This window comes from Neodiprion virginianus, chromosome 1 (genome assembly GCF_021901495.1).
Source record: "Neodiprion virginianus isolate iyNeoVirg1 chromosome 1, iyNeoVirg1.1, whole genome shotgun sequence".
NCBI classification, from domain to species: Eukaryota; Metazoa; Arthropoda; class Insecta; order Hymenoptera; family Diprionidae; genus Neodiprion; species Neodiprion virginianus.
The window spans coordinates 38,884,016-38,910,123 of NC_060877.1; the positions used below are offsets into that span (position 1 = coordinate 38,884,016).

General features: G+C 40.3%; 3 protein-coding genes across 14 annotated transcripts in view; 1 reads left to right on the forward strand and 2 right to left on the reverse strand.

The window, feature by feature from the left end:
- LOC124304953 (SLIT-ROBO Rho GTPase-activating protein 1-like) overlaps positions 1-20,047 on the reverse strand; it is a 41,973-nt gene extending 21,926 nt beyond the window's left edge. The window contains exons 1-3 of one of the 10 annotated variants that reach the window (XM_046763825.1): positions 3,994-4,285; positions 3,027-3,193; positions 1,891-2,332 (exon numbers count right to left, since the gene is read on the reverse strand). In XM_046763825.1, coding sequence (XP_046619781.1) covers positions 1,891-1,936 — 46 coding nt within the window. In that variant the 5' untranslated portion in view covers positions 1,937-2,332; positions 3,027-3,193; positions 3,994-4,285. Of the gene's footprint in view, positions 1-1,890; positions 2,333-3,026; positions 3,194-3,827; positions 4,286-4,832; positions 4,897-9,577; positions 10,443-19,360 lie in introns of those variants that run through there. The other 9 variants (XM_046763795.1, XM_046763816.1, XM_046763859.1 and 6 more) reach the window with 9 other exon arrangements.
- A 127-nt stretch (positions 20,048-20,174) lies between these two features.
- On the forward strand, positions 20,175-22,817 carry LOC124305032 (intraflagellar transport protein 74 homolog). 2 transcript variants are annotated; one of them, XM_046763993.1, is made up of 3 exons: positions 20,175-20,432; positions 20,534-20,938; positions 21,024-22,817. In XM_046763993.1, exons 2-3 carry the CDS (start codon positions 20,649-20,651, stop codon positions 22,552-22,554), a joined length of 1,821 nt encoding a protein of 606 aa, XP_046619949.1. In that variant the 5' UTR covers positions 20,175-20,432; positions 20,534-20,648; the 3' UTR covers positions 22,555-22,817. The 2 variants fall into 2 exon arrangements, with proteins under 2 accessions (XP_046619949.1, XP_046619940.1); XM_046763984.1 differs by lacking the exon at positions 20,175-20,432 and having other exon boundaries at positions 20,441-20,938.
- LOC124305011 (leucine-rich PPR motif-containing protein, mitochondrial) lies at positions 22,538-26,088 on the reverse strand. 2 transcript variants are annotated; one of them, XM_046763936.1, is made up of 4 exons: positions 25,957-26,084; positions 23,128-25,885; positions 22,849-23,002; positions 22,538-22,765 (listed from the first exon to the last, which is right to left on the reverse strand). In XM_046763936.1, the coding sequence occupies exons 2-4, from the start codon at positions 25,846-25,848 to the stop codon at positions 22,599-22,601; spliced, it is 3,042 nt and encodes a 1,013-aa protein (XP_046619892.1). In that variant the 5' UTR covers positions 25,849-25,885; positions 25,957-26,084; the 3' UTR covers positions 22,538-22,598. The 2 variants fall into 2 exon arrangements, with proteins under 2 accessions (XP_046619892.1, XP_046619881.1); XM_046763925.1 differs by having other exon boundaries at positions 23,128-26,088.
- Positions 26,089-26,108: the final 20 nt, after the last annotated feature.

Genomic DNA, 26,108 nt, shown 5'->3' on the forward strand with positions numbered 1-26,108 from the left:
TTGAGTTCGTCTCTGTTTGTCGGTTGCTAACGAAGGTCGACGATCGGCCGAAGGCGAGAGGGAACCGTAATTGCCGAATTTACTGAGGGCGTCGCTCGGACGGACGGCAAGCCGTCGGCATTCAATTCGCATTAAATCTTGTCACAAGTTCGACGATCTCTTTTAACCATCCGTAATTTATGCCAATTCGACTGACTTTTCACAACCTTATACGTATACCAATCTTATATTTGATACGAAGGGTTAGTTAGCCGCTCTCGTCAGTTTCTTTGCATAAATCAGATTTCATGATTTCAAAAAATTTTTAATATTTGATAGTATTTCGGGGATTTTTTTGCAGTGTCAAAGATTTCACGGGATTTGAATGAATTCAACACGTGATTTCAACATATCTTATGGAACTTCGACAGAAATAGTGTAAATCTATTGTGCAAAAATTCTGGATACAATAAAAATGATTGCGTTCTCTTCTTAATTCTAAATTTAATTTCTCTCTACCGAGCAAGTCAGCGACTAAATAGCTCACTTCAATGACCGGCCTTCAACAAATACATATAAGTACAGCAACTATGAATAATCGCGTTAATTGACAGCAATTATTAATAACATATTTCACGTTAGTTCTCTTTGTTCGCACTTGACGCGTCATTACGCAAACGGAAGGAGCAAATCTCCATGCATAATCATTGTAATGCAAGTTGAATGTGTGTGCGTATGTGCTTATCCGATATGCAAGTTCATATTAACGATAATATGGTACAATTTTAAAACTGAGAAAAATTAGTTCCGGTAGCGAAATAACTGTACTCAACTTTTCCATCGGTCATCAAATGATACCAAAATTGCATTATCTTGTTATACTTTACACCCTTCAATGTTGTATTATATGACATATTTTTGACTTCGACAAATGTTTCCAGGTGTTATAGACAAATAACGTCCAAACAATTAAAATAGCACTAGAAATAAAAAAAAAGAAATAAATATCATTACGAAAAGGAATTGTTTGTTTACTCTTCACATATCGGCGAGCACGAACAATGTGGGATAAGCGGTAGTTTTTCGCTGAACGAGTTAATTAGATATATATTATTTCCTAGAAATATGTACTAAATTTTTATGAATAACCACAATACGGCGGCTTCAAGACGTCGCGTATACTATTTATTATCTATGAAACCTCGCTCAAGTAATAATTCGATGAAAAATCTAACAATTTCCAGGCAAAATATCAATCGATATTTTTAATTTCCTTGAAATTTTTTTTTTTTAATTATTGCACCAACAATGGATAATTATACCATAAACGAAAGGAAAATCTCACGCATATTAAGGATGGTGATGTTTCAAGAATGCTGGGCTACAAATAAAATTATGACTAATATATTTTTCCCCATACAAGAACACCGGAAGGCAAAGCTTATTTATTTGCCGCATTTGTACAGATGGGAATTGCATATATAATTGCTATACGAATAAGAAATCGCATAATCTATCGTTACACCTTTTTTTGTGTTCAATTTCAGCGAAAGTTTTTCTCATTTGAAACCGTATCATACAGAATAATAAACTCCGAGCCCTTCTCAAGGTTGGATTTTTATTTTTTACTTAAACAAACAACTACAATTGGCCGGTGATTATAAAATTTGTCAACACCGCGTCTGGATCTCAGCGATAAATTCTGATTACAGTACATGCCGAGAGTGTAAGTCGCTAGTGTTAGAACGGTGTAAGATATAGATAAGTACATTATTGAAATGTACGAGAAGGCTCGCGTGTTATACGTTATAAGAAAAGAAAAGAAAAGAAAGAAAATACAAACAAACAAAGTGACCGCGAACGTGCGTGAATGAAATAAACATATTTGAAAAGTAAAAAAATGTAAAATACCTTTCGCCCATGCTTCCCACTCCTGTTTTCCAGCAAGCTTGAACATATTCGCAAAGTGAGCTAAGCTGATTTCACACTTCTTCTCCTTCTTCTCTCTCTCTAATATTTTCCCGACACGCACCGTTCAGAATCGCATTTGCCGACTAATGGCACACATCCGTCTTCTCTACATCCACGCGTGATGCGTATCATCAATATAGCGTATTCCAAACCTACGTAAGTAAGTATGCGCTATAACTCAATCGGCATCTGCGGTGTATGATAAGGTCTGCGTAGCAGGAAAAGCGTCGCTGATTGCTCGTCGATTCGTCGGTGATGGCAGCGGCGGCGGAGGCGGCGGTGCTTTGTTTGTACATCACCGTAAATTTAGCATCGCAGGATTGAAAGAGTAGCAGCGCAGCCCCTCCTTCAAACATGTAATCCAGTCTAAATAAGATTTCACCTGGAAGTCATTGGGGGGGTCGATTTTTTTTTTAGCTTAGGGAGATCCGTGGTGTAAATCTCGATTTTTGGGTAAATCCCCCCATTGCGTTTCTCGCCATCTTGATTTGAAGCAGGATTTGTTGTTTTTCGAATAACTCGCTTATTTTTAACTTCAGAGTGAAAATGATAATAGCTAAAGTTGTGGGAAATTTAATTCCCCATAAGTGTGGTGGTTATAATTTTTAGCCAAGGATCGTATTTGTAAAGTTAAACGGCAAATAGGGCTGAAAATTTTTTTTTTTAAAGTTGTCTCGTTTATTATTAAGTTTATTGTAAAAATGGTAATCAATAATCAGGTAGGAAGTTTTATTTCCTGTAAATTTCGTTATTAATATTTTTACGATGAACTTGATAATAAATGAAATGACTGAAAATAAAACAAAAATGTCCACCCCTGAATTAAGCATAAGTCCGAAACTATTGATCCTAGGGTAAAAATTATAAACACCAAATCTGTGGGGAATCATAATTCCCGCAACTTTGGTTATTATCATTTTCACTCTTAAGATGAAAATAAGTGAGTTATTCGAAAAACAAAAAAAAAAACCCTTTAAATCAAGATGGCGGCAAACGCAATAGGGGGGGATGTTCCCGAAATTCGAGATTTCCACTACCGACCACATCCCTCTGAGTGTAAAAAAAAAAATCGCCACCCTAATTGTTTCCAGGTGGCCCGATTTTTAGACCTATCTCGAGTGGGCTAATGTGCTGGAATCCGGTATTGCGCACATCACTATTTTATACACATGTGTGTGTTATAAGTATATATATAAACAATAAAACAGACGTCGAGTAGCAACAGGAATTATTTGCTCCTCCTCTACGCGCGTGTGAAATATGTATTAAGGAAAAATTTACACACCGTAGCAGCGGAACCGAACAATATTTTATTGGTTTTCGATTTTATGGATTTATGCGACGTGCAGTCGGGTCGGAAAGTGTTGCAACAAAAGTATGAGAAAAATGCTAAGCTATGGATGCAACTACTGAGAAAAGCCACCCTGATCATATTACCAATTTTTTCAAAACACTGAATTTGAACTGTAAAATAACCTAATTGTACCAACATCAGAGATCTGCGGATTTTTCCAGAAATAAACCCATACTACTTCGACATGATTTATTATTCTATGATCGCCAGATGTTAGAATTTCCAGAACAGTATGATGAAATATATTTTATTCTGAAACTTAAGTTCGTCATCTGTAATTTGTAACAACTTTTATACACATCGATTCTTTTTGTTGCCAATTCATGAGCTTGCGAAAAGAAAAAAAAAATTATTCCCAGAATGATTCGTCATAGGGAATTCGCTTATAAATAAAATGAGCAATATATCATTAAAATCAGGTTACATGTATTTTTTTGGGTGAAATATAGTAGAATAAATGTGATTTCTCGGAAGTCGTTAATAAATATATGTTTCAAATGAGAATCAACATCATTAGCCTCACTTTTAATTGTAACGTTTTTAAAACCTTTATTCCTTCACATTTTTCTTTGGAACAATTTTGACCCGCGTACACTCGTTCCATATATCCCTAAAACGCGCGTATAATAGATACGTTGATACAAGAGCACCGTGAAGTTTCGCACGTGATAGGCAATGAGTAAATGTACCGTGGTAGAAAAAAAGGATAAGTCAGTTTCCGGTTGGTCATCGGGCTATTCAACGAGAATGATCCCCCCCTTGCAGTCAGAATTATTACTTTCACCTCTGAACTCGCGCACGATCAGTAAGTGTAAAAACAAATCGTTCCGACCCCCGAGGGCTGCGTAGCGTCGCGTCGTCTGCGCTGTTCGACTCGCGGTGAAGCAGCAGCGACAAACTAACTCGAGCGCATTTGACCCTCGATAAATTAACCACAATTAGGTACGCTGAGGCGAGGCGAGTCGCGGTCCGTTCCTCGTTCCCCGTTCCCCGTTCCCAGAAGCCCCCGCCGATAATACGCGGACCCACGGAGCCTAGATATAAGGAGAGTTACGATCGCCATAGGCGTTTTGGCTTTATTTGCGGCCATAAAAAAAAAAGAAGGATCATTTCCTCACAATGTTCACCAGGGTAGCGCTGGTGACGTTAATGTCAGGTTCACGGCGTTCGTTTGTTATTGTTTGTATCACGGCATTCCCCCACTTTCCTCTTCTTAGATTTAAAAAAAAACCTGACATTAGCAACTTCAGCGCCTCTAGTGTAGAAAAGTCTTGCTTCAAATTTTCGGCCGTTTCTTATGTACATTATGACCGTTCTCCTTATATCCAAGCTCCGTGCGCGGACCACAATATGTGTTATATACCGGTGGTCCGTTTCCCGTTCCGCGTTTTCCGTTCCCGTCAGCTCCTGCCGATAATACGCGGATGATCACAATACGTATACCGGTCCGTTTTCCGTTCCCCGTTCCCAGCAACCCCCACCAATAATACGCGAACCCTGATTGCGATGTGGTTCGCTGGGTACATACGTGTTATTATTGCAATACCGTCGATGCGCCGCGTCCGCTCGTCGCTCTCGGCACTCGGTGCCACACTAGAGGAGGTTGACCGACGGACAGCGATCGCAGCTCTAACAATAAACGGAGGCGGAGAAACGAGGCGACGGCAGTTATCAGCGGTCCGATCATCGTCGCTGGACGGTTCTACCAGTTGATCGCGGGGACTCGTGTTCTACCGCGCACCGTCACATGTCAGACGACGGTTTTCCAGGATATCAGGGACTTCGGACCCCTCGACGTTACGTGTAGAATGTGACATGCATGAACGCCGGGGTACAATGGAATCCTGACGGTGGCTGACAATGCGAGGAAAATGCGAAACGCCCATCCAAACAATTTATAGATTGTTTAAATCTGGGGTTACGTTTTTTTTCTCCGCATTCAAGTTCGAAAATCGTATAAAAATTGTCAATTCGTCGCTAATTTACATACACATCACGAAACCCTCCCAAAACGAGGAAAAAAAATATATCGATAATTGGCCTGAAAAGTAAGACACTATCGGCATCCAGATTTAGTAGAGAAGCCAGAAAATTGTCCTAATTAATAATCCACTGTCCATAATATATTTTTTTTTCTCCATTCTTCAGCAATATGATTATAAACTTGGTAATGAATGTTCGGTCTCAAACCCCCTTGCAGAATTCCCGAAAAAGTTTCTCAAAGTTGACGGCAAAATTTTATGATTAAAATTGATAAACATGTATTTTTTTTTTAAATGGCAATTTCCCCAACGCGGTAAATTTGCTATACAGCAGGTTGCGCTGAGTAAAGTTGTTGAAGAATAAAAAGGCAATCCCATATTGGTAGAGAAATAAAAACATCGATTACCGCAAACGCATATTCAGAGTTATATTTTTGATCAGGAGTTTTTTCATTCATAACTGATGGGCATGCATGCGACCCATCGTATTAGTTATGAATTATACCGATCGTGCTCGAAAGTAACGAGAGGCACGTGCAGCGGCGGCAAACAGGTGTATGTATGTATGTATGTATATATATGTATATATATATATATATATATATATATATATATGTATGTATGTATGTATGTATATATATGTACCTGCTGTACATAAATATATGTTATACATGTATACTTACATACAGTGAGAATTACACATTACATATAGCGTCGTATCGTCGAGCATCACTAGCGATTTGATACGTGACACGAACCTTTCTTCCACCGACTTCTTTCCTCCTTCCTGTCGAGGCCTCAGTTCACTTGGTGTATATGCCATGTGTATTATATAATATGTGCGTATAAGGAAGCCCGCGAAAAGTACGGTAAAACGTCATCGTCTTCCCAAATCTATTTTTCCTCAGCCTATGCTTCTCAACCACAAGAGTATAATTTTGTTACCGAGTCTCAAAGTTCAAATTTCCGGTTTGACTGTTCTTTTCGGTTTCTTTTCTTTTTAATTTTTATTTAATTACGCAAGCACCGGTACATTTCAACAACATATTATATTCGTTATTTTCACAACGACGCAACAAGCAATATTTTCTAAAAACCATATAACCACACTTGAAAGCGGCGTTGTTCTTTCGATCATTACATAATTCGTCTCTCCGCTTGTTGAATTGTAATTGGGCGTGATTCGAAGTGAATCGGTTACGATGAAAGGCCGAGAAACACAAAAAAAAGCCTGCATACATGCGTTTTATCCGTATTAGCTTTTTTTTCACCCGCGCATGACAGCTTTTATACAACAACACTTTGACACAATAATCGTTTAATGCTCCGTGAGAGAGGAAAGAAAGATACAAGGATGATTGCTGCGAATGTAGGACACCATTGCACGCGCGGACGATGCGATAAGGAAAAACCGGACTATACACACGAAGATCACCGGGGAAAATGGTGATACGATAAAAAAATGCAGAGCTTCCTCCTTTTATTTGTTATACGTCTATATAGATTTTTTATTACGCATTTTGCGTGTTCACATGTATCGCAAGTATCTGACTTAAGCACGATTTTCCCAACACCACCGCGCCTATTGTATATGTATATATGATATATATAGTGCATTCCCATCACGACCCGCGTATGCGCAATCTAGACTCTATTAGATAGAAAACGTGCAGCTAACATTAAGTACATATACGCACAGCATTGATGTTTTACCGCGGCATCGCAACGCCTTCAGGGGTCAGGATGTATTATTTGTGTAATAGTTACGATGCCGCGTCGCATTTCAATCAAATTTTTACATTATACCTATACCTCCATGCATCGAATCCCGCTTCATCGTAAACGGTCTGAACTTCATACGATATATTTAAGCACTAAAGGTACGATATTTTTCTTCTTTTTCTTACATAAATTTCATTAAATGGAAGCAAAATTTATGCGAAATGATAATAATAATGACGATGACAGTAAAATGGTTGAATAAAAAAAAAAAAAAAAATAGACATAGTAGGGAAATTATTTTTCGGCATAACTTACATAACCAAGATAGCTGAATTTACGTTTAAATGGGTGGAAGAAAGAACTAAGGTTGTAAACGAGAGAAGTGTGAAAAACGATATCATAAGCGTTTTGCAGGAGGAAAAGACGGACACTAAAAAATTTTTACAGAGACGTGTTTGAATGCTGGTATTAATACCGTTTTCTTACAACAAACTGTACTATTCATATAATATAAGAGTTCAGAAAGGGTTGGGGCAGGTCAGCTTACCCGAGGTTAACACAACTGGCCTCCTCGTAATCCTGCAGACGGACCCCGCCGCGTATATTTGACTGCTAATTGCTTCAGAGAATATGTATATACGTATAAAGTCAAGCGTCATTGTTTGTTACTGTTCGTATATTACGATTGCAGTGAGATAGAATTGAGGGTGCATGGCGTTGATGAAGTTGCGTATATGAAATTAAGAGCGTGTCCGTTCACCAAATTAATGATAACCGCATTACACATAAATTACTGCTCCTTTTTTTGCCACTAAACGTACATGAGATAATATTTTCTCCGCTAGCGGCGAAAAAGGAGGTCAAATTTTAGAACGTAACTTTGGACAATTTGTTCAAAGGAATTGAAAATAAACGAATTTTATAACGTCGTACAAACTTGTGTGGAAAATCGGGGCGGGATTGAAATTCCGAATTTGAAAAGTGCTTTGCTTTTTGATTTTTTACACCAACTTGTCGAGTAAACTACGCCGTGTGAGTACATCTTAATTTTCAAAATTTCACTCTATCGTAACTTGAATTTTCGGAATCTTGAGCCGTCGTTTTTCGAACCATTCAAAACTTTGTTGTTTCGTAAAAGTGTGATTTCTTTAGACTTTAAGTTTCGCCACCAAATAAAATTCGGAATCAAGCGCCTTCGGAACTTTTCCAATTCGGAACTTCAACCCCGCCCCAAAAAATCGATTCGAAGAATTTCATAAACAGCTAATATGCATAAAACACATACAACCGGGGGTACGCAAAATGTTTTTTTCTCTCTTCAACCATTGTTCGCCGCGATTATTTCTTCTAAATACATATTGCATTCTGCCCAAATATGCGGAGTTCCAAAAATGGGCCGTCCAGGCGATATTTGTTTATCTTATCAACGCATAATTCAACGCGAGACATTGTCATGTAGATATAGGGTTATGCATTTTTATTAATCGGCGAGTCCATTCCAGGCGACATTGTCGTCGATGCCACATTTGGCTTTCTTTATATACTCGACGAGGCTGAAGTTAGTAACGTTAACGTAACGAAACGTCAAAGAAAAAAATGATTATCGTGCAATTTCCGAATGACTTTCAAGGAGTTGAATTTTCGAAATATATAAGTATGTTTTTTTTTTCATCATGGTTTACTAAAATTCAAACAATCCTACTCGTTGTGAAAAAATTCAATTTTAGATCATTTTTTTTCTATCGAGATCTTCGCATAATTTTCAGTCACGGTACGCATTGCTCACAGTTGTTACATATATCCGTTATTTATTACACTTATATATCTTTGTTCGTAGAATTACTCAAAATCAGTCATCGCGATATATTTACTTGACGCATATTAGTTTTCTTTTTTTTCCCCCCATCAACGTCATGTGTAAAAATATTGTGTCAGAAAGCAGACGATACTGCTTATTCGTCTAAAATTACACATGTACAACATTCTCACGTATGTACATTGACTGCTGTATGCGACTGATATTAAAATTGACAATTGGGTTATTGAAAGGCGTGTGAATTGTTGTTAATTAATGGAATGTAATTACACCCAACTCGTGTCGAATAAATTTGACAAACATTATGTAAAAGTACAATACGTTTATCAATCTTTCTTTGAATTTTCAAATATCAATTCAACAGAGAGTTTATACGCGCGGAAAAGGGTTAACACACATATCACAGCTACCAATAACGCAGAGTTAGACGAAAATATCGATGTAAAATTGTCACACATTCGATATTCATAACGGGAGATAAATCATTCGTAGAACGACTGAAGACCATGAAGATGAAAGATACGTAGAAAGGAAAAGAAAAGACCGACACAGCGCCATGATGAAATCAAAGTGTATATATATGTAACGAAGAATCGCGCAATAGTTCGAAAAATACAAAACCGTATAGCTGTAGATATTCAATTACAGCACCAATGCACAAAGTACACAATAATAAATACAATTCCAAACATGGTAGAACCCAGACGGTCGTTTTATACGTAATGTGAATATTGTGTGTAAAATATTCGGTACCTGGAAATACGTCTTTCGTGTCAGGACTGTAGGGATGAATCCATCCGTTCCTTTGCTGAATGATACACTGAAACATGTTGCGTTATACGTTCACTTCGTGTTTACATATATACAACGTATCTTTGGCGCGGTCTTTGTTTCTCCGTGCGCACAGATACCGAGTAATTCCCTTTTTCTTTTTTTTTTTTTGTTACATCCAACTTTCTCACGCTCTCTCTTCTGTAATTCCTTTCCCTTTTTTCTCTCCTCTTTCTTTCTCTCCCTCAATACAACAACATATACACAAATATCTCCGGACCTTTAAACGGGATAAAAAATTCCGTCGACCGAATAATAAACCATACAACATAAATAAAAACAATAATCCCCCAAGTAGTGAATTACACTAATCCCTAAACACTTTGATGAAAAAATTCGTTGCACTCATCACTGCACCATCGTCACAGAGAGCTGCTGCACCCACCGTATAGAACTCAAGCCGCACTCTCTCTTCCCTATATTTCTAAATGTGTGTATATATATATACATATATATTTATAAATCTTTCAATTCGTTTCGCACGTGTTACGCTTGCACGCACGACAACGCACACGTTGTCAAATCGGAAGCACAATAGTCACATAATAATCGCGGATATGGAATGGAACGAATCATCGCGGTTGTCTCGAAGCCAGAATTCGGCTGATCAGCATGTAAGACGAGAGACGAGACGGACGACGCGTAGCTTCTGACACATCGTAGCTCTTAGTTACTGTGTGTGTGTGTGCGTGTTCGTAAATGTGTCTGCGTGTACGACTTGTCTCTCTTCTCTCTACACCTTCCGCGCTCCAGGATCGGAGGGTGATTGGGTCTGAAACCGCCCCATCGCGTCTCTTCCTCTCTTTCCTCCCCCTCCTCCTCCACCTCCCCCGCCCCGCCACCCCCCTCCCGTCGTCCTCTTCCGCTTCCCTCCCTACTTCTCTCGTCGTCGTTCCGCTCTGCCTCTCCTCTCCTCTCGTCCCTCCTGCCCCTCTTGGTGTATGCCCCCGCTCTTCTCTTCTGCCGCTCGTTGTATGTGCATGCGCGTATAAGATATGTATTATGCTACTACTCCGGTCCAAGTGTAATGTAATAATCGTACAATGAACGCATAATATAAAATCGAGATATGCGTCAAGCTAATTGTTAAGATCTGCAAGGTCTGATGATCTTCGCGGTTGAATTTAGTCCGGGCTTCGATTTGATATTATAGGTATGTGTCGACGTATATTACTTTCCCATCCTGGCCTGCTCATTTTGAGTTAGCAACTGCGGTTGCGTCTCTGCACAGGAATCTCTCCATCCATCCATCCATCAATCTCTCTCTCTTTCTCTCTCTCTCTCTCTCTCTCTCTCTCTCTCTCTTCATCCAAGACGCAGTAGCGGCACCGTGGAATCGGGTGAGGGTGAAGGGTGAAAAGTAGGGATGGAGTTTCACTCGTCGGACGGGATCGAACTGGAGGCTGGGATCCCGGTCGCCAGGCAACCGGATTTTCCCTCTTCCTTCACCCCCTCTGCGCCGCCGCCTTCCTTCTTCGGCTTGAGCGGACACCGAGAGCGAGCTTCTTCGAGTTCCCGCACCACCCGCCAGGCCATATCATCTATACGACACTGCATAGAATCGAAACTGAACTATACTTGTGAAGAATATCCGGCGCCACACCGCGCCGGCATACAATAAACAACGATGCACATGCTAGTCGCTGCGCTGCGGTATAATCGACGTCCCTGAAAGAAAAAAAATCTCCCGTAGTTCCGTACGGTCTCGACCATTCTTTACTGTTGGTCCCGAGACGAGCGTAGGACGGGGAAAGCGAAAGAAAAACAAGATACTAGACATAACAGCTAACATCAGTAAGTATAAGAAGTATAACGCAGGATGTGCCCTGCAAGTGATTCGCTCTACATAATATTATTACTTCTTTATCGGTTTCGGAGTCCCGTACGTCCATCGTCGCGCCGCATCGCCTTCTCCAAATTCTTCCTCTATGGCGATGCGTGCGCGGGTGTTGCCCGAAGGGCGTCGGTGGAGGGTGAGAGGATATTTTTAGGTGGGGGGTAACGAGCGTCCATTGATTCGCCGGGCAAAACGCGAACGGAGCCTCGGAGAGCGTGGCCGTGACTCTGACTTGCTCTGGCTCCCCAACCGAGTTTCATGACTGATCGAGGGGGGGAAGGAAGAAGAGGACGACGAGCCCGTAGGGCGGTTGTAGGTGTGTGGATCACCGGTGTATGCACGTACACTTGGACGCAGGGATGATTCTGAGACGGTCAATTTCTTCGGCGAGTCGGTTACGTTGGCAATGCAGAATTAGCTTGCAGCGCCACCGTCGGCCGCCTGCGAAACAGACTCAATTTTTGTAAACATATAATAACCCATGACCGTCGAACTTAACCTAAAAACGCAAAATTCTACACGGAAAGAAGAAACAGAGCAGATTTTACTCAAAATTGCAGGAAAAGAGGGACACATCGAGATTTTTGGTAAAAAAATAAAAAAATATCCATGTCACTTATATATAATTACTATAAATGTAGCAGATTTTATTCTCCATGCAGTGGTTCAAACTGTTTCTAGAGTAAATTCGGCATTTTACGAAGCATAGGTATTTTTACCAAAACTGACGTGTCCTTCTCTTCCTCCACTTTCGAGTAAAATCCGATCTCTTATTCTCTCGGCGTACGATCATGGGTTACGTTATGTTAACAAAGATTGAGCCTGTTTCACGAGTAGTCGGCGGTGGCGCTGCGGGTTAATTCCGCATTGCCAGCTTGACCGGCACATCGAAAACATAAGACGTCTCAGAATGAGTGCGGCCAAGTGTACATTGTATGAAATAGTCGGCGGATGCAGGAGCGCTGGCGGCGTCACGCGATCCACACTTAATAATATACACCCGATACACGTTGCAGCTACCGCACCCCATATATCCGTCTATACGAATATCCACTCTTAACTCTTGAGCCACAGCTCTTCGCGCTCGCCTCATTGTCAGCTCTTGTCAACAGTCAAGTTTGGGCAAGGAGCCTTTCCGTTCACCACCTCTCATTCTGCTTAGTATATACTTACAGCCCTTACAGTATCACTTGAACCGAATGCCATCATGCACTTGGGATCTCGCCTTACTTCTGAATCGCCTGCCTGCTCCGGTTCTATGTTCCGCGAAATATACGTAATACGTACGATCATGTGTTCATACGTCATCGAATGGTGGAACGCGTTAAGCTAATATACGTTCGATTTATAATTATTTTCGATGCATTTGCGTAAATCGTTATTTATGTCGAATCGTTGCAAAACCATATTTATGTAACATGAGCATGTTTTTCTACGCATTTTTTCATCCGTGTTCACCGTACACAAAGTATCCGTTTCTATGTCGATAGAGTGAGTGCCCGAATGCGCACGTGCGGAGTACAGAAAAGACCACTTTTCAGTCCTAGGAGTTGAAAGTGGTTTTTTCTGTTCAGTGCGCATGCGCTGTCGCAAACAAATCTGACGTTACGCGATCATAATTTTGTGCTTTGTGAAAAACCGCGTAAGATACTTTTGTTATATAAAGAACCGCGTGCAACGAGAAGGCAATGGTCTTTTCCCCTCGTGTATTTGCAATATTCGTCCTCGACTTCACCTACGACTCATGTTGTAAACTTCCGCTAGATCCGTAAGACCGATTTTGCCTTCTTGTTACACAATAAGCTATTGACAAAGGATCGATACGTTGGAGTTTGTATGTTATCTTCGTTAGCGTTCTGTATAACTAATACATAATTGTAGATTGGAATTTCCACGCGAAACTGCAGCATACCGTGAATAGAGAAGTGAAACTGACCGACTCACCTTTACTAAAGACTATTCTTTCTAGGCCGACACGTGATATTCGAAAATTTTTATATATGTATATATAATACACATGCAAGTAATGTGAAAGTGAAAGGGGGTTCGGTACGGCGTCAATTAACAAATGGAAATGGTCTTTACACATATACCATATATATATACACCATACTTTGCACCCCATACACATGACACAGTTGTTACCTCGGTTGATGTTATAGGTATGCGTACAGCAGCACGTCACTGACAAGCATTAGTTATATATTGTATTTCATGCAGTATCATGGTGCTACTATTGCACCAGTTAATAACGATAAGCGTGAGACCAAATTATTGTTTTTAATATGCGTTATAGTATAATATACGTATAATAGTATGTAGGGCGTGGGTCCCACGGACTAGATTTGGACTTTGGGAGTGCTGCACTACCTTCTTGCTGCATATTAACGTATTTACATATGCATAATTCATATAACAGTTAGATGCATACATTGACTTTGTTATATATTCACAGTTTACGCGTAGAGCAGTGCCTATTGCCATTGCTTACTCAATATACCTAAGTATAATATACCATACCTGATACCTATATATAGGATGTATGATGTTTCTTTTCCGAATGTTCCTATCCTTCTATCCGCCTATTTTTAACATATCGAAGAAAGATCTAAACGTTTTTCCCTACAGCTGTGGTTGAAGATATTTACAATTTTTTTTTTGTTCTCAGTTTATCATCTTTTAAATAAACACAACGTATACAATCTATATTGTAGCTTTGTATGTATATAATACACGTGGCCCGGATCTATCTCGATGAATCACGATTGAGATCACGATTCGGATCGAGGTATGATAACAATTCCAAATATTTGGCATAATCGCGGAATTTCAGTGTGCTGTAAAAATTTGTATCTATTATACCGCACTCATTATTTTTCACATGTCATTCCGTCGAATGGAAAATGAAAAATAATATTTCTAGCAGTAAGAAAAATTTCTCCAATACCGTCAACTCAATACCTGTTGCCATTGAATCCTTTATAGTATACTATATGTCTCACTGTTCTTGATGAACCTGCTGCCACTCAACTGGCAATTCAATCAGGGTTTCTCGTCGTCAGCTCGACTTGAAAGTTTTACAACCACCAGCACCGCCGCCTTGTTAAACCCGGACGGCGTATTAAATTCTAATTTGGGAGAACGGCGAAGAGCGGCCGTGACTTTGACCCTGTGAGAATCTGCGAAAGGCATTTGAGGGGAGGACGAAGGGGCCCTTCAGAGACACCAGAGCAGGGGTCAGGGTAGGTTTTTGCTGTTGCGCGGGTTAGGGAAAATTTACACTTGCACGTGTACAACATCTATAGGTATACCCACCACCACGAATCTTTACTCTTCGGGTAAAGACGAGGTCGAAATTCACGAGGTTGAAGTTAGTGAAATTAGTGCAACGAAACATTGGGATAAAATCACTATTTTCATATTTTTTACAATGATTTTGAAGGAACTAAGATTAGAAAATATGAGTATGTTTTGTTTTATCACGGTTTATTGAATTTCAAACAGTTCCAAAATCGCGAAATAACGGGTTACGGCTTTCTCTTCGACATAAATCGTTACGGTAACGTTACTAACTTCAATATGATCGAAATTCCCTAGGGCTATTAAAGCGTGAGAATAATCTGTTTTAAATCAATTTTTGCTCGGTAGTAGCTCAATGTGTAATACGTAAGGTTTCAAGTGCAGATAAATTTCAGCTACGCTACTTTAAATACCACGACAAAAGTCAGAGCGGAGGGCACTGATCGTGGTGTTTAAGTAGGTGCATACAACACTGGCTCGTCGCAACCGATAACCGGTTATACGCGTGTTCAATGTTGTATAGAATGTATAATGTAAATTACACGAAAATATCGACGTAACGTCGAGAGATGCACAAGTTAACCAGCTTGTTAATTCGTTGTACGAAACGTTGAATAAGTATGTCTAATTTTCGTGTAGGTATGTACAGAAACCTATTTTGTACATACCTTAAAGCAGTCTAAAAATAAAAATTATAAAGGACAAATTATCGAATAAGTTACTATACGTAAGAGAAATAGGGATTCTAATATGGAAAAAAGTATCATTCAAGTTTTCAAGGATATTCCGGTGATTGGAAAATATAGATTGTATAAATATCCGGGGTCTTTGGATGATTCCACCCGTAAAATCCGAATCTGTACACTTTATAAAAACAACCACGCCTGGTATCCTATACAGAGAGATTCTCGCGAGCCTGCAGCAACACCAGAGACTTTTAGACGGAAGGTTAAGAGAAGGTGTCTATAACATACCTACGTGTAATAAAGGTGAACATTCTCTGTCTGCATGCATGCATAACACTAGCACGCGTCTATAATACGCGTTATACGTACACGACATACGTATGTGATAATCTACTTCAGTAATAATAACGCTGTTACGGCTTTACGCAACATAACTCACCTTGCTGCACTCATTCGTTTATAATCTACCTGCAAGAGACAAGTTATGTATACATGCTGCACGGTATAACGTGTTACGTACGAGTTGTAACGAGATCAATAAAGTTCACAAAAAAAAATAAACGAATCTTTTTGCGTGATAAAAGATGTCGAGGTTGTCAATTACAGTTTTATCAATGAAAAAAAAAAAAAAATTATCGAGCAACATTTTTGCGGGAAGCTAGAGGAATTCTAAGATTCCTATTTCCAAAATTTGTTTAATGGCAATCGGACCTTAAACATATCGTATTTAATATACACCTTGTGTCTTCTCCCAAGTGATAAAATCTCTTTCGTAAATTTGAAAAACGATACAATTAGGTTTATGTTCGCACCGGTTATTTTACGAAAGAATTTTATGGTTCATGAAAGCATGGCGATAAAAAAAAAAAAGATTGTAAAACTACGATTTGCCGAAGTGGTGCCTCGGCGCCCCGACACATTTCAACTGCATCGTCATATTGTGTTTACATCGGGTCAATTTACACTACAGACAGCGGCATAGCATCGAGCGATCGTCGAAGGTGAAATTCCTCCCGCTGCAAGGATGCTGCATCCCGGGGTTCAGCGTCCGGTAAGTTTCGTCGCTGAATGGTTGTCTATACACATACCTCAAACGCGTAGAGTGCATAGACCGCTCATACGTACCTAGATGCACAGAGTGATGCTGCTGCTGGACTGAATGTCGGATACACTCAAAGACAAAGGGGAGGGGGGGAAGCTCGTTTGAATTCGACCGTGCTATGCCGGAAAGCGTCGTTTGATCGCAGCGGGATTGTGGGAACCTCGTGTGTGTGTCAGAGAAACTGGGAGGGTCAAGGGTGCGGTGGACTCTCGTGTCGCATGGCCGTTTCACCGTCGTTTAGTTCCCGTCGCCGTATGATGAACCCAACGGCATCAGGGCGTTTCCGTCCCTCGAACATCCGATATTTATACCACGACTAAATTTCCCCCTGCGTACATACTTTATACACTTTACTTAGTTTGATATACTTCGTTAGGTGGGGATAAATAAATAAATAAATAAATAAATAAATAAATAAATATATAAATAAATAAATAAGCAACGATAACAATATGTTCGATTTACGAACCGGTGAGATATGCAGCCTCCGTATTTCGTTGAGAGGTTTCATATATATACCGGAGATGTGATCAAATGCATGACGGATATGATTGTAAGCTGAGGAGGATTTATGCCGTGTACAAACAGACGCTCTCCGAACTCGGCTGGGGATCGAGAAAGAGTAAAATTTAATCCGTCGGTCGGTCGGTTCGGCTCGGCTCGGTTGCGACCGGATCGGATCGGATGGGCTCGTGGAAACCCGGCGAGAATAACGAACTTTACAAAGAAAAGAACCGATTCCTTTCAACGGGATTGTCGGGATTAAAATATGCACCTTCGAACGGTATTGCGGAGATAAGTTTATACCCGCTACGCTGATTAGTATCCTGCAGGAACAAGAAAGTTCATTCCCTGAATATTTTATTGGAAATTTTCCTCCCAACGTCAGAATCTGGCTGTCGGCGCCATTTTATCACCACATAACCTAACTTTTTAATTTCAATGGCGGCAAATCGTAATTCTTGAGCTTTCAAACTACTCACGTCACATACATTAATGAAATGTAATCAATAATACACCAGTTCTACTATCCACACGCGAAAAAACACTGTCAACGGTTGCAGCTTTCAGCCTGGTTGCATTAGTTTGATTTTTTTCCACCAGATTACGCATTGCAAGACGACAATCTCAATACAGTATACCTGTCATGTATGTCGACATAAATAAATAAATAAAAATGAGAAAAAATAAAGCAATTTCATAAAAAAGAAATTAAAACCCTTTCTCGTGGTCATATTTACCGAGTCGGAAGATATTACGCTACAGATCTAACCGGCTGGCGCCGCAAGACGTCCACGCTAGCGTTAAACTCCCGCTCGAGACGGAACCGAACTTAGGCGCTTTGTTTATCTGAACCAAAGTAACGTTAACGCGAACCTCTCATCTCTTTGTTGCAATACGTGGTATGTAGATTGTAGATGTAGCCCGTTTGCCTTTCATTTGAAATCGAGGAGGATGATGAGGAGGGGAAAAATCCCGCGCAGCATCTGCTCTTTCCGGCGCGTCATTCGACAATCCGCTGCGTGTCCCCGACGCCATCAAACCTATTATGTATATACCTACCTATCCTAGGGTCATATATATATATAAGTCTGGACAATAGGCATGTACATCTACCACTGCACACCGTGCAGGTGTACAATGGGAAATCTTTTCCGTTTGAGACACTTGGAAGACAGCCTAAGCTTTACCAGCAACCTATAGCGGAAATTGACTCAACAAGGTTTTTCCAATTTTTTCTTCCTATATTAGTATCCTTTCCGATTCTTTCGGTATATCTTTGGACTGTATAGCTCTTTTGCAGTCTTTCTAGAATCAGAACCTATCCCTGATTAATTGGTCAATAATAAAACAGCATTTCAAAGGTAATTGTTGCTGCTGCATTGGCTGACGCGGTTAGTATGCAACTGCTGCGGCTTGTTAATCTTGCGTGTCGCAAGTCCAGAGCGAAAGTATAAACCAGGGTATAAACATATGCCACGTTGTATGTATAAGTTATGCGGTGTGTAAATTACTTGTAGTTTGATACATGCTGTATATATTATTAAAATTACGTATAAGGAGTTGTGGAGTAACTGAATGTGTGATGATAATGCAATTATTAAATGCATGTATGTGTACACCTACCTATCTTCAAGTGTGAGATATCAATATGCCTACATGCTTTCGAAACATTAATTTCGGACTCGTTTTATCTACGTATGAAAAAAAGCTGCGCCCGAAAAATTCGAATTTCGTTACATTTCATTTGTCAGTTTATTCGTTCGGCGTTGTTCTTGACAATGGCGATATTTAGCTGATCGTCAGTAAAAATATAGACCTGTTATACCTATATGAGAAGAAAACAGAAGAGGCGAGAATTCTGTACAACGACAAAAAGTTTTCATTGCAAATGTTTACGTAATTACAGTCATACGTGAGGTATGCGAATCGCTACAACGTGACAATACGTCAGACAATACCAATGTAAATAAACGGTTTCTTTATTGCTACGTATTCTTGGGAATATGTTGAGTTTTCTTTCTCAACTCACGATCGTATAAACATGGACAGGTTTGCAATGTCATTTATACGTATATAAATAGTAATTAAAAATTATGCAAAATTACGTTTGTGCAGCGTAAATTTGTGGTTGACTCGCACAATGAGGCACACATAAAATTTCCCGACGGACAAAACATCACCGGAGCCAAATGACAGCGGAAAGACGTTGAATGCATATTTCGTTGTCCTTTCGGCTTCGATGTTGTTTCGGCGCTGTGTGATATTTTATCACTTACTGTTAAAAACGAGTAGCTTCCTTGTCGATCCAAGCCGTTTGATCGGCGATTTGATACCGTCGATCTCCTCCTCGTCCATAATAACCAAGTGATCGTGAAATCTTCGAAAACTTCCGACTTCAGCTCGTCGATGTTACGTGAGCAAACCTCTGGTAATATCCGTACACATACGTGAAATACGTAAACAAAAAATATGAAGATATAAACAATCCACTTGTCACAGATTTGAAAGCATTCTTTGGCACAGGCGATCAGTAAGGTTCATCGGTTGACAAAACCGGTTTAAGAAACCAGGTAGAGATTCGAAATTATATACGCACTGCTTGCTGGCAACCGTTGGAATTTTCTTTAACTCTATTTCTACCGTATGCAAACTGCGCGCTCGGTACCGCGTCCACGCACAACACACAATCAACACATAACAAACACATGCAAACGTGCATACGAGGCACTTGTCTTACAGTTACGCCGCGCAGCAACGCGTTGGTCAATTGTTTTTAAAGTTCTGTTCCGGTCGCCGTTGAGGGAAAAGTCGAATGGAAAGTGGCACCACTGACGGCCATGCGACCGACGTTCGTAGGTATACTGTCGTTACTGGTAATAGTGCAGACCGTCGTAGGTAGCCACTTCGAGGATATTCCTGGACTCGGATATAATGTATTAATTCAACTTAGGGGAACCGCCGCGTCGCTTTGTTGCTTAGCAACTGTTGACTACGCAGAGTCGACTGCTCGAAACGCGTGCACCACCTTTCTCCGTGGACTGATGCTACCCGGCCACCTGTTGGGTGCCAGGGAAACCAAGGTGGTACCATTTTGCCGATAACAAAGAACACTGTCGACAAGCTGCTAGCGGAGTTATGACATGACGAGGGAAGGGGAGGTTGTGTTCCAATGAAATACCGTTTCCCCGGAACATATGACGGCCATCTTGGATTTTCAACCAATCGCATTTGAGATAATTTGGTGCACATTTGAAAGGGTGGAAACTTCGCGCTTTTACATCATGACGTTGTTGCGGGGTTTACATGGCAACGCTAATTTGTACACAAATAAGAATTCGTTCATACCTGGTGAGCATATGACTACCAGGCAATTGTCAAGTTCTACACCTACAAATCTCATCCTTCTTAAGAATCAATTTTACCGAATTGCTAATCATGGACCTTGATAGACCTACAACTGGTAGAGGTGCTGAGAGACCACTGACGCGTTGGAGAAGAGAGCAGGAAGACGTTTCCAGGCCGCAGAGTAGAATCGAGAGACCTTCTTCGAGGAGAGGGGCCAAAATGGACAGCCAGGAAATGCCTGTATCGAGTAATTATCGCGCAGCAACTGCTGCAACTCCTGGTAGAAGCGTCGTAGGCCGACCACCTTCTGCTTCGGCATTCTCTGCTAGAGTACTTAACTCCGCTACCTCCCGGGTCAGCGCTACCAGCGGTGGGTCTTTTGCTGTCCAAGGAAGACTTGGAACTGGCCTTCCATCTGCAGCTCAGGTCAATCTAGTCGACAGACCGATTACGCAGCAAGGAATCGCCGGACTTCGGCCTGGGACTAACAGGGGACTGCCCATGACCAGGCAAGGATTTTTGACAGTATAATAAGTTATTAAGAACACAGCGAATATCGTGATATACTTTACATCGTTGCTTTAAATGTTGCAGACAAGTCCAGGATCGAAGATATTACGAAGGTCTCCTACAATTGAAGATACGAGAACTTACACAAGAAATTGCAGTCATAACGCGGCAAGTCGACAGTCAGAGTAGAGAAAGAGCAACTTTTCTTCACTACGATAAACGAGCCAAAGAATTGGCAGCGGAGCTTACAGAATTGCAGGGGCAACTGGCCGACTATAACATTGTTGTTGATAAAATGACTTTAGACCCTGACAAAAACTCTCTGGAAATGGAGGCTAAATCTTTGGCCGTGAAAAATGACCAAACTATGGCTGAAATAGAAAATTTGTTTGCTCATCGTCAGCAAAAAGAACAAGAGCTTCGGGCCATCGAGAGGGAAGTAGAATTGGAAAAGAAGAATGCAGAGAGAATAGTCGAAGGAATGACTATTGAGCAGCGTGCTAAGTACGACGATTTGACAAAACAAAAAATTGAACTGCAGAGTAGCATAGATGTTATGCAAACAGAGCTGGATCGACTATCTAACGAAAAATCGACCATGGAAGAGCAGATTGCACTTTCACAGGCTAAGCAGGAGGCTGTCAAACTTCTTGTTAAGATTTCAGAGGTTGAAGGAAAACGCGATAAACTACGAGAAGAAGAGAAGAATAGACTGTCGCCAGAAGAAGAGCGAATTCAACTCCTGGCCAAGGTAAAGCAGGATAATGCAGATGTCGCTGCAGCTGAGAGGCAAACAGCTGAACTTAAACGACGTATAGCTGAGGCTGAGCATGAGCTAGAACAGTTGGAAACAGATCTCGAAGAGTGCCAGTCAGCAAGGCATGTAAAGTACAAAGAGATGAGAAAACGAGAGGAGGCAATGGAGCAATTCATGGCCACCTTTGATAGGAGCAAACACGAAGAGCTTGAGAGACTTGATAAACTAGAGACTACAATTGTCGAGCATTTGACACAAATATCAAACTGTGTCTCTAGCGATACTCACTTAACTCCTGGTGATGAGTTGGCAATCCTGAACATCCAACATGCCATCAGCGAAGACCCGGACGTTCCTATTAATGTCGACCAAACTATCGAGGGATTGAGCAGCGAGCACACAAGGCTGCAGCAGAATTTAATAAAAATGCAGAGTCTCGAAAAAAGGCTGAAAGTCGAGTTAACGGAACTGAAAGAAAAAATAGGTAAAAAACAAAGTGAGTTGCTTGTCCTTGAAGATTTGGATGGATTGAAGGCAAGGTTTGAACAAAAGCGAGAAGAGATGATCGCAGAACGGGCAAAACTTCGTGAGCGGGAGCCGTCCATCAAACAGGAACTGGCTTCTGTACGTGGAGAGTACGAGGAGATCAAGTCACAGCTAGACAAAAATGAAACTTATGTACAGATAAGCTCGCTGGAGGATAAACTTGAGAAATTGAAACAAAATAATGAAACATTAGAGAAATTCATCAGGGAAGAACGCGAACGAGTGGATTATAACGCAATTAAGAGCAGAGCACTCGAACTGGTGGATCGGTACAATGTTAAACTAAGGGAAAGCGTCAAAGGAATACATTAGTTTATGTACAATATTTTTACTATTTAAGATAATTTCAAATATTGTTAGCGTTTCTCTCTTTTCATCTTTGCTTGTAATTCGTTTGGTAATGAAACTTTCTGCGAGTTCAAGAAGTTTATTAAATTTTCAGTAAATTTTGGTAGTGGAATAATGTCCTCTGCCTGCATTTTATCCCATATTTCTAGCGCTGTTTTGTAATCACCAGACCTACCTGTATGACCACAATAAAATAAAGATTAAAGTCATAAATTGTGATCGAAAAATCAGTCTTGAATTATTTCTCAATTTACTTACTGCACAATGTCAAGATTAGATCGTAAATAATCCGTGTGTCCAGCTTGTTCACATTTCTACACGCTTTCAAAATCCCTTGTAAGGCTGTTAAATTTTGCTCAGTCATCAAGTTTTTTGCACTGACTTCCATTATTTTTTGGTTCACAGCTGGCATCTAAAAAATAAATCGAGTTATTTTAGTACAAGAAAGGTAATTGAATTACTACGAGAAATGATTCGTGTTATAGCAACAGCGATTAGAAGGTCACAATTTTTTTTTAAAATTCAGATTATTCTTACTTTAATAAATGATTGGAGTTCCTTGTGTTTATTCCTTGCCGCTAATGCCGTGAACAAATGAGAGTTTCCCGCTGCTTCTCCAGAAATACTTTTTATCACCATTAGTACATCTGTCAACTGTTTTTGAGCATCAGGGTTGTCGGTAGAAATATCTACAAGAGCACGTAGCAGTTCTTGTTTCAGAGGTGTCAGTTTGTACACAAGTGCACACTCTTTGAATTGTTTAATAGCTTCTTCCAAGTTATCATTTAATAAATTTGTCCTGACCAATGGACTGAGGACATGAATGCTCACTTCGCAATACCCTTTTTCGAGTAAGATATCCAACGTTTTTTTTGTGGCTTCCGAATTTCCATCTGCAGCAACTGCATTCAAAAGTCTCCAGCAGTTTCTGATAGTTTCGGGTCCACTCGTAACGTTTTCCTGTTCTCTAAGTACTTCCAGACCTTTTTCGAATTTTTTATTCTTTACAAGAGCTGTAGCATAATCAATTACCTTGTAATCATCGATTATAAAGTCTTTGTGATTTGTCTTCAGATCTCTGAAATATACATCAGCCTTATCGATCATATTATTTGTGACATATAAGGAAAACATGCTGGAAATCATTCCGGACGTCCATTCAAATCCCTTCTCCTTAAACAATTCTGCAGTTTCCTCAGCTTTCTTAAAATTATTTTTTCTACAATAAGCTCGAAGGAGTCTTCGCAGAGTACCTCGTGTATTCATACCCTTAGCCGTTAGGTCAATGAGATGATTCTCCAGTTGTTCAAGACTCATTAATTCAGGGTGAGGTATCCATACATCCGGAATTTCATCATTTGTACTTGTTTCAGCAGTGACTAATTTTTTGAGCGTCTTCAATGACCTCTCAGGTTCCGCTAATTGCAATATTCTTAGCTCCAAAGCGTCTGCAACTGTTTTAGAAATCTTGAGATTGTGTTTGTCAAAGGCAAAAATAAGAGAAGCAAGTTCCTCATTGCTTGGTTTTATTCTTTCATTTGCCATTAGGTCCTCAAAGAATTTTCCATTCTGATCACTATCCGTGTTGATGTTTCTCAAAAATTGTACTGTTTCATTGAAACTTTCTGTCACTTTACATCCACTGACAAGTCTTTCTATGACAATGTACAGATCAAGTTTTACCTTGATTTTTTCTGTTAGAGCTATGGCATCCTTCAGGTTTCCTTGGTCTAAATAATTTGTCAACAAGACTCCGAATAGATCGGACATTTTCAAACCACAATCTTGCAATTTTCTAATAATCACCAGGGGCTTTGGTGCGCATAAAAATGGAAATACGTAATGACACAATGTCTCATCATCTAAGTAAACGCCATTCTCAACCATGTGCTTAACCAGCTTGAGCACATCAGTCTCACCTTTGGTTGAAGCTGTGTTGACAAGTAAGGGCCAGTAAAAGTGAGGTCTTATTTCAATGCCTTGATTTTTCATGATTTCAAACGCTCGCAAAGCAATGTCTTGCTTCTGCAATCGAAGAGCAGCTTCGGTAACTCTTAGTAAAGGTGACGAATTTTTCGTGGAAGACATTAGACTTTCACAAATCTCAAATACTTCTACGATCGATGTTTCTGCCTTGACTATTTCGTACAAAAAGATATCGGTAAGATCATTCAACGATGTGTCAGATGCCCCATCCAAAATGTGGAAACAGTTTATCACCTTAAAGGCATCCTTTGCCAACCCAGAATAGGTCAATTCTACAATTGTGTAGGAAATACTCTCGAAGGTTATATCAGTCATTTGTGGCAGGTACTGTATAACACGGGAAATGTAATCCCCGTTACCAGAAAGGCTTAATGTTCTAACGATAGACATGATTTGCGTTGCATTCAGATTACTAGTCTTCAGGATACGTGTTAAATTTTCTATATCACCTTTGTAAGCGTAACCCCGTAACAGAACAAAGAAGGTGTCCGCACTTGGCTCAATCCCGGCAGCTTCCATCGTTTTCATAACAGCATGAGCCTGGTCAATGTCATTATTAATTGAATGTGCTAACATCACAGAATTAAACGTGGCTTCAGTCACTTGATATCCCATGTCCTTAATCCTTGTCATAATCAACAATACTTGGCTGTAGTCACCGATCTCAGCAGCTGCGTCAAGTAGCAAGTGATAGGTGTCGCTGTTGGGAGGCGCTTTCATATTCTTTAAAAATTCATCCACATTAAGATACTGCGAGTTCTGTTTGTAGATGCTCAGCAAGACGTTGTAATGATCGACGCTCGGCGGTTCGTTTATATTTGCCACTAAATGCCAGATCTGGTTGACCAGATTAAGTCGTGCAGATATTGGAGCATCCGGAATCATATCGCGGCAATATTCCAGTAGACACAGAAGAGTCGATTGATCGACTGATTTTTTCTTACTTTCTTGATCGATGGCTTTCAATACTTCTGCATAACACATGCCGCTGGTTTTTGTGTCAATTGATATCGCTCGCAATTCACTGGCAGTTTTTGATTCTGGCTTTGCGGAATCACTGGTGCTTTGATTGCACGTAATGTTTGACGGTATGCTCGCTTGACCGTGGGATTGGTAATGCGAATTTCTCCTCATTTGCATATCGGGACGGTGAACATAACCTCGATTACAAACGTTGCTCTCGTAGGTGATACAGCTCTGATCTTTCTCCCACAATTTGACGAATCTCATCCGGGTTGGCAGGAGCCATGCACTTCTACGTAGGAGTGCCATTCCAGAGCTGTCAAGATCGTTATCAGTTATCCTGCAACTGGAATGTCGATATTAAAACCAAATTTACCACAGACCCGAATCCGTGTGTTTCGAAGCATCTTTCATTACATAAAGAAGTTGGCGATATACGCAGATATTTTCACCAAATCAGTGACTTCTTAGATGTTTTTTATAGATATCACGAGGTTAAAAATCAGTTGTTATTCAGTACACACAATCCTACTCCCCTAACCTCACCTGATACAACCTGACCTACCCTA

Excerpts from the sequence above, each read along its gene's own strand:
- LOC124305032 (XM_046763984.1), top strand. The coding sequence starts at position 20,520 with ATGGACCTTGATAGACCTACAACTGGTAGAGGTGCTGAGAGACCACTG. Across the intron at positions 20,939-21,023 it reads AGGGGACTGCCCATGACCAG|ACAAGTCCAGGATCGAAGAT; the intron begins GCAAGGATTTTT and ends TAAATGTTGCAG.
- LOC124305011 (XM_046763925.1), bottom strand. The coding sequence starts at position 25,848 with ATGGCACTCCTACGTAGAAGTGCATGGCTCCTGCCAACCCGGATGAGA. Across the intron at positions 23,003-23,127 it reads AACTCCAATCATTTATTAAA|ATGCCAGCTGTGAACCAAAA; the intron begins GTAAGAATAATC and ends TTTATTTTTTAG. Across the intron at positions 22,766-22,848 it reads TCTAATCTTGACATTGTGCA|GTAGGTCTGGTGATTACAAA; the intron begins GTAAGTAAATTG and ends GTGGTCATACAG.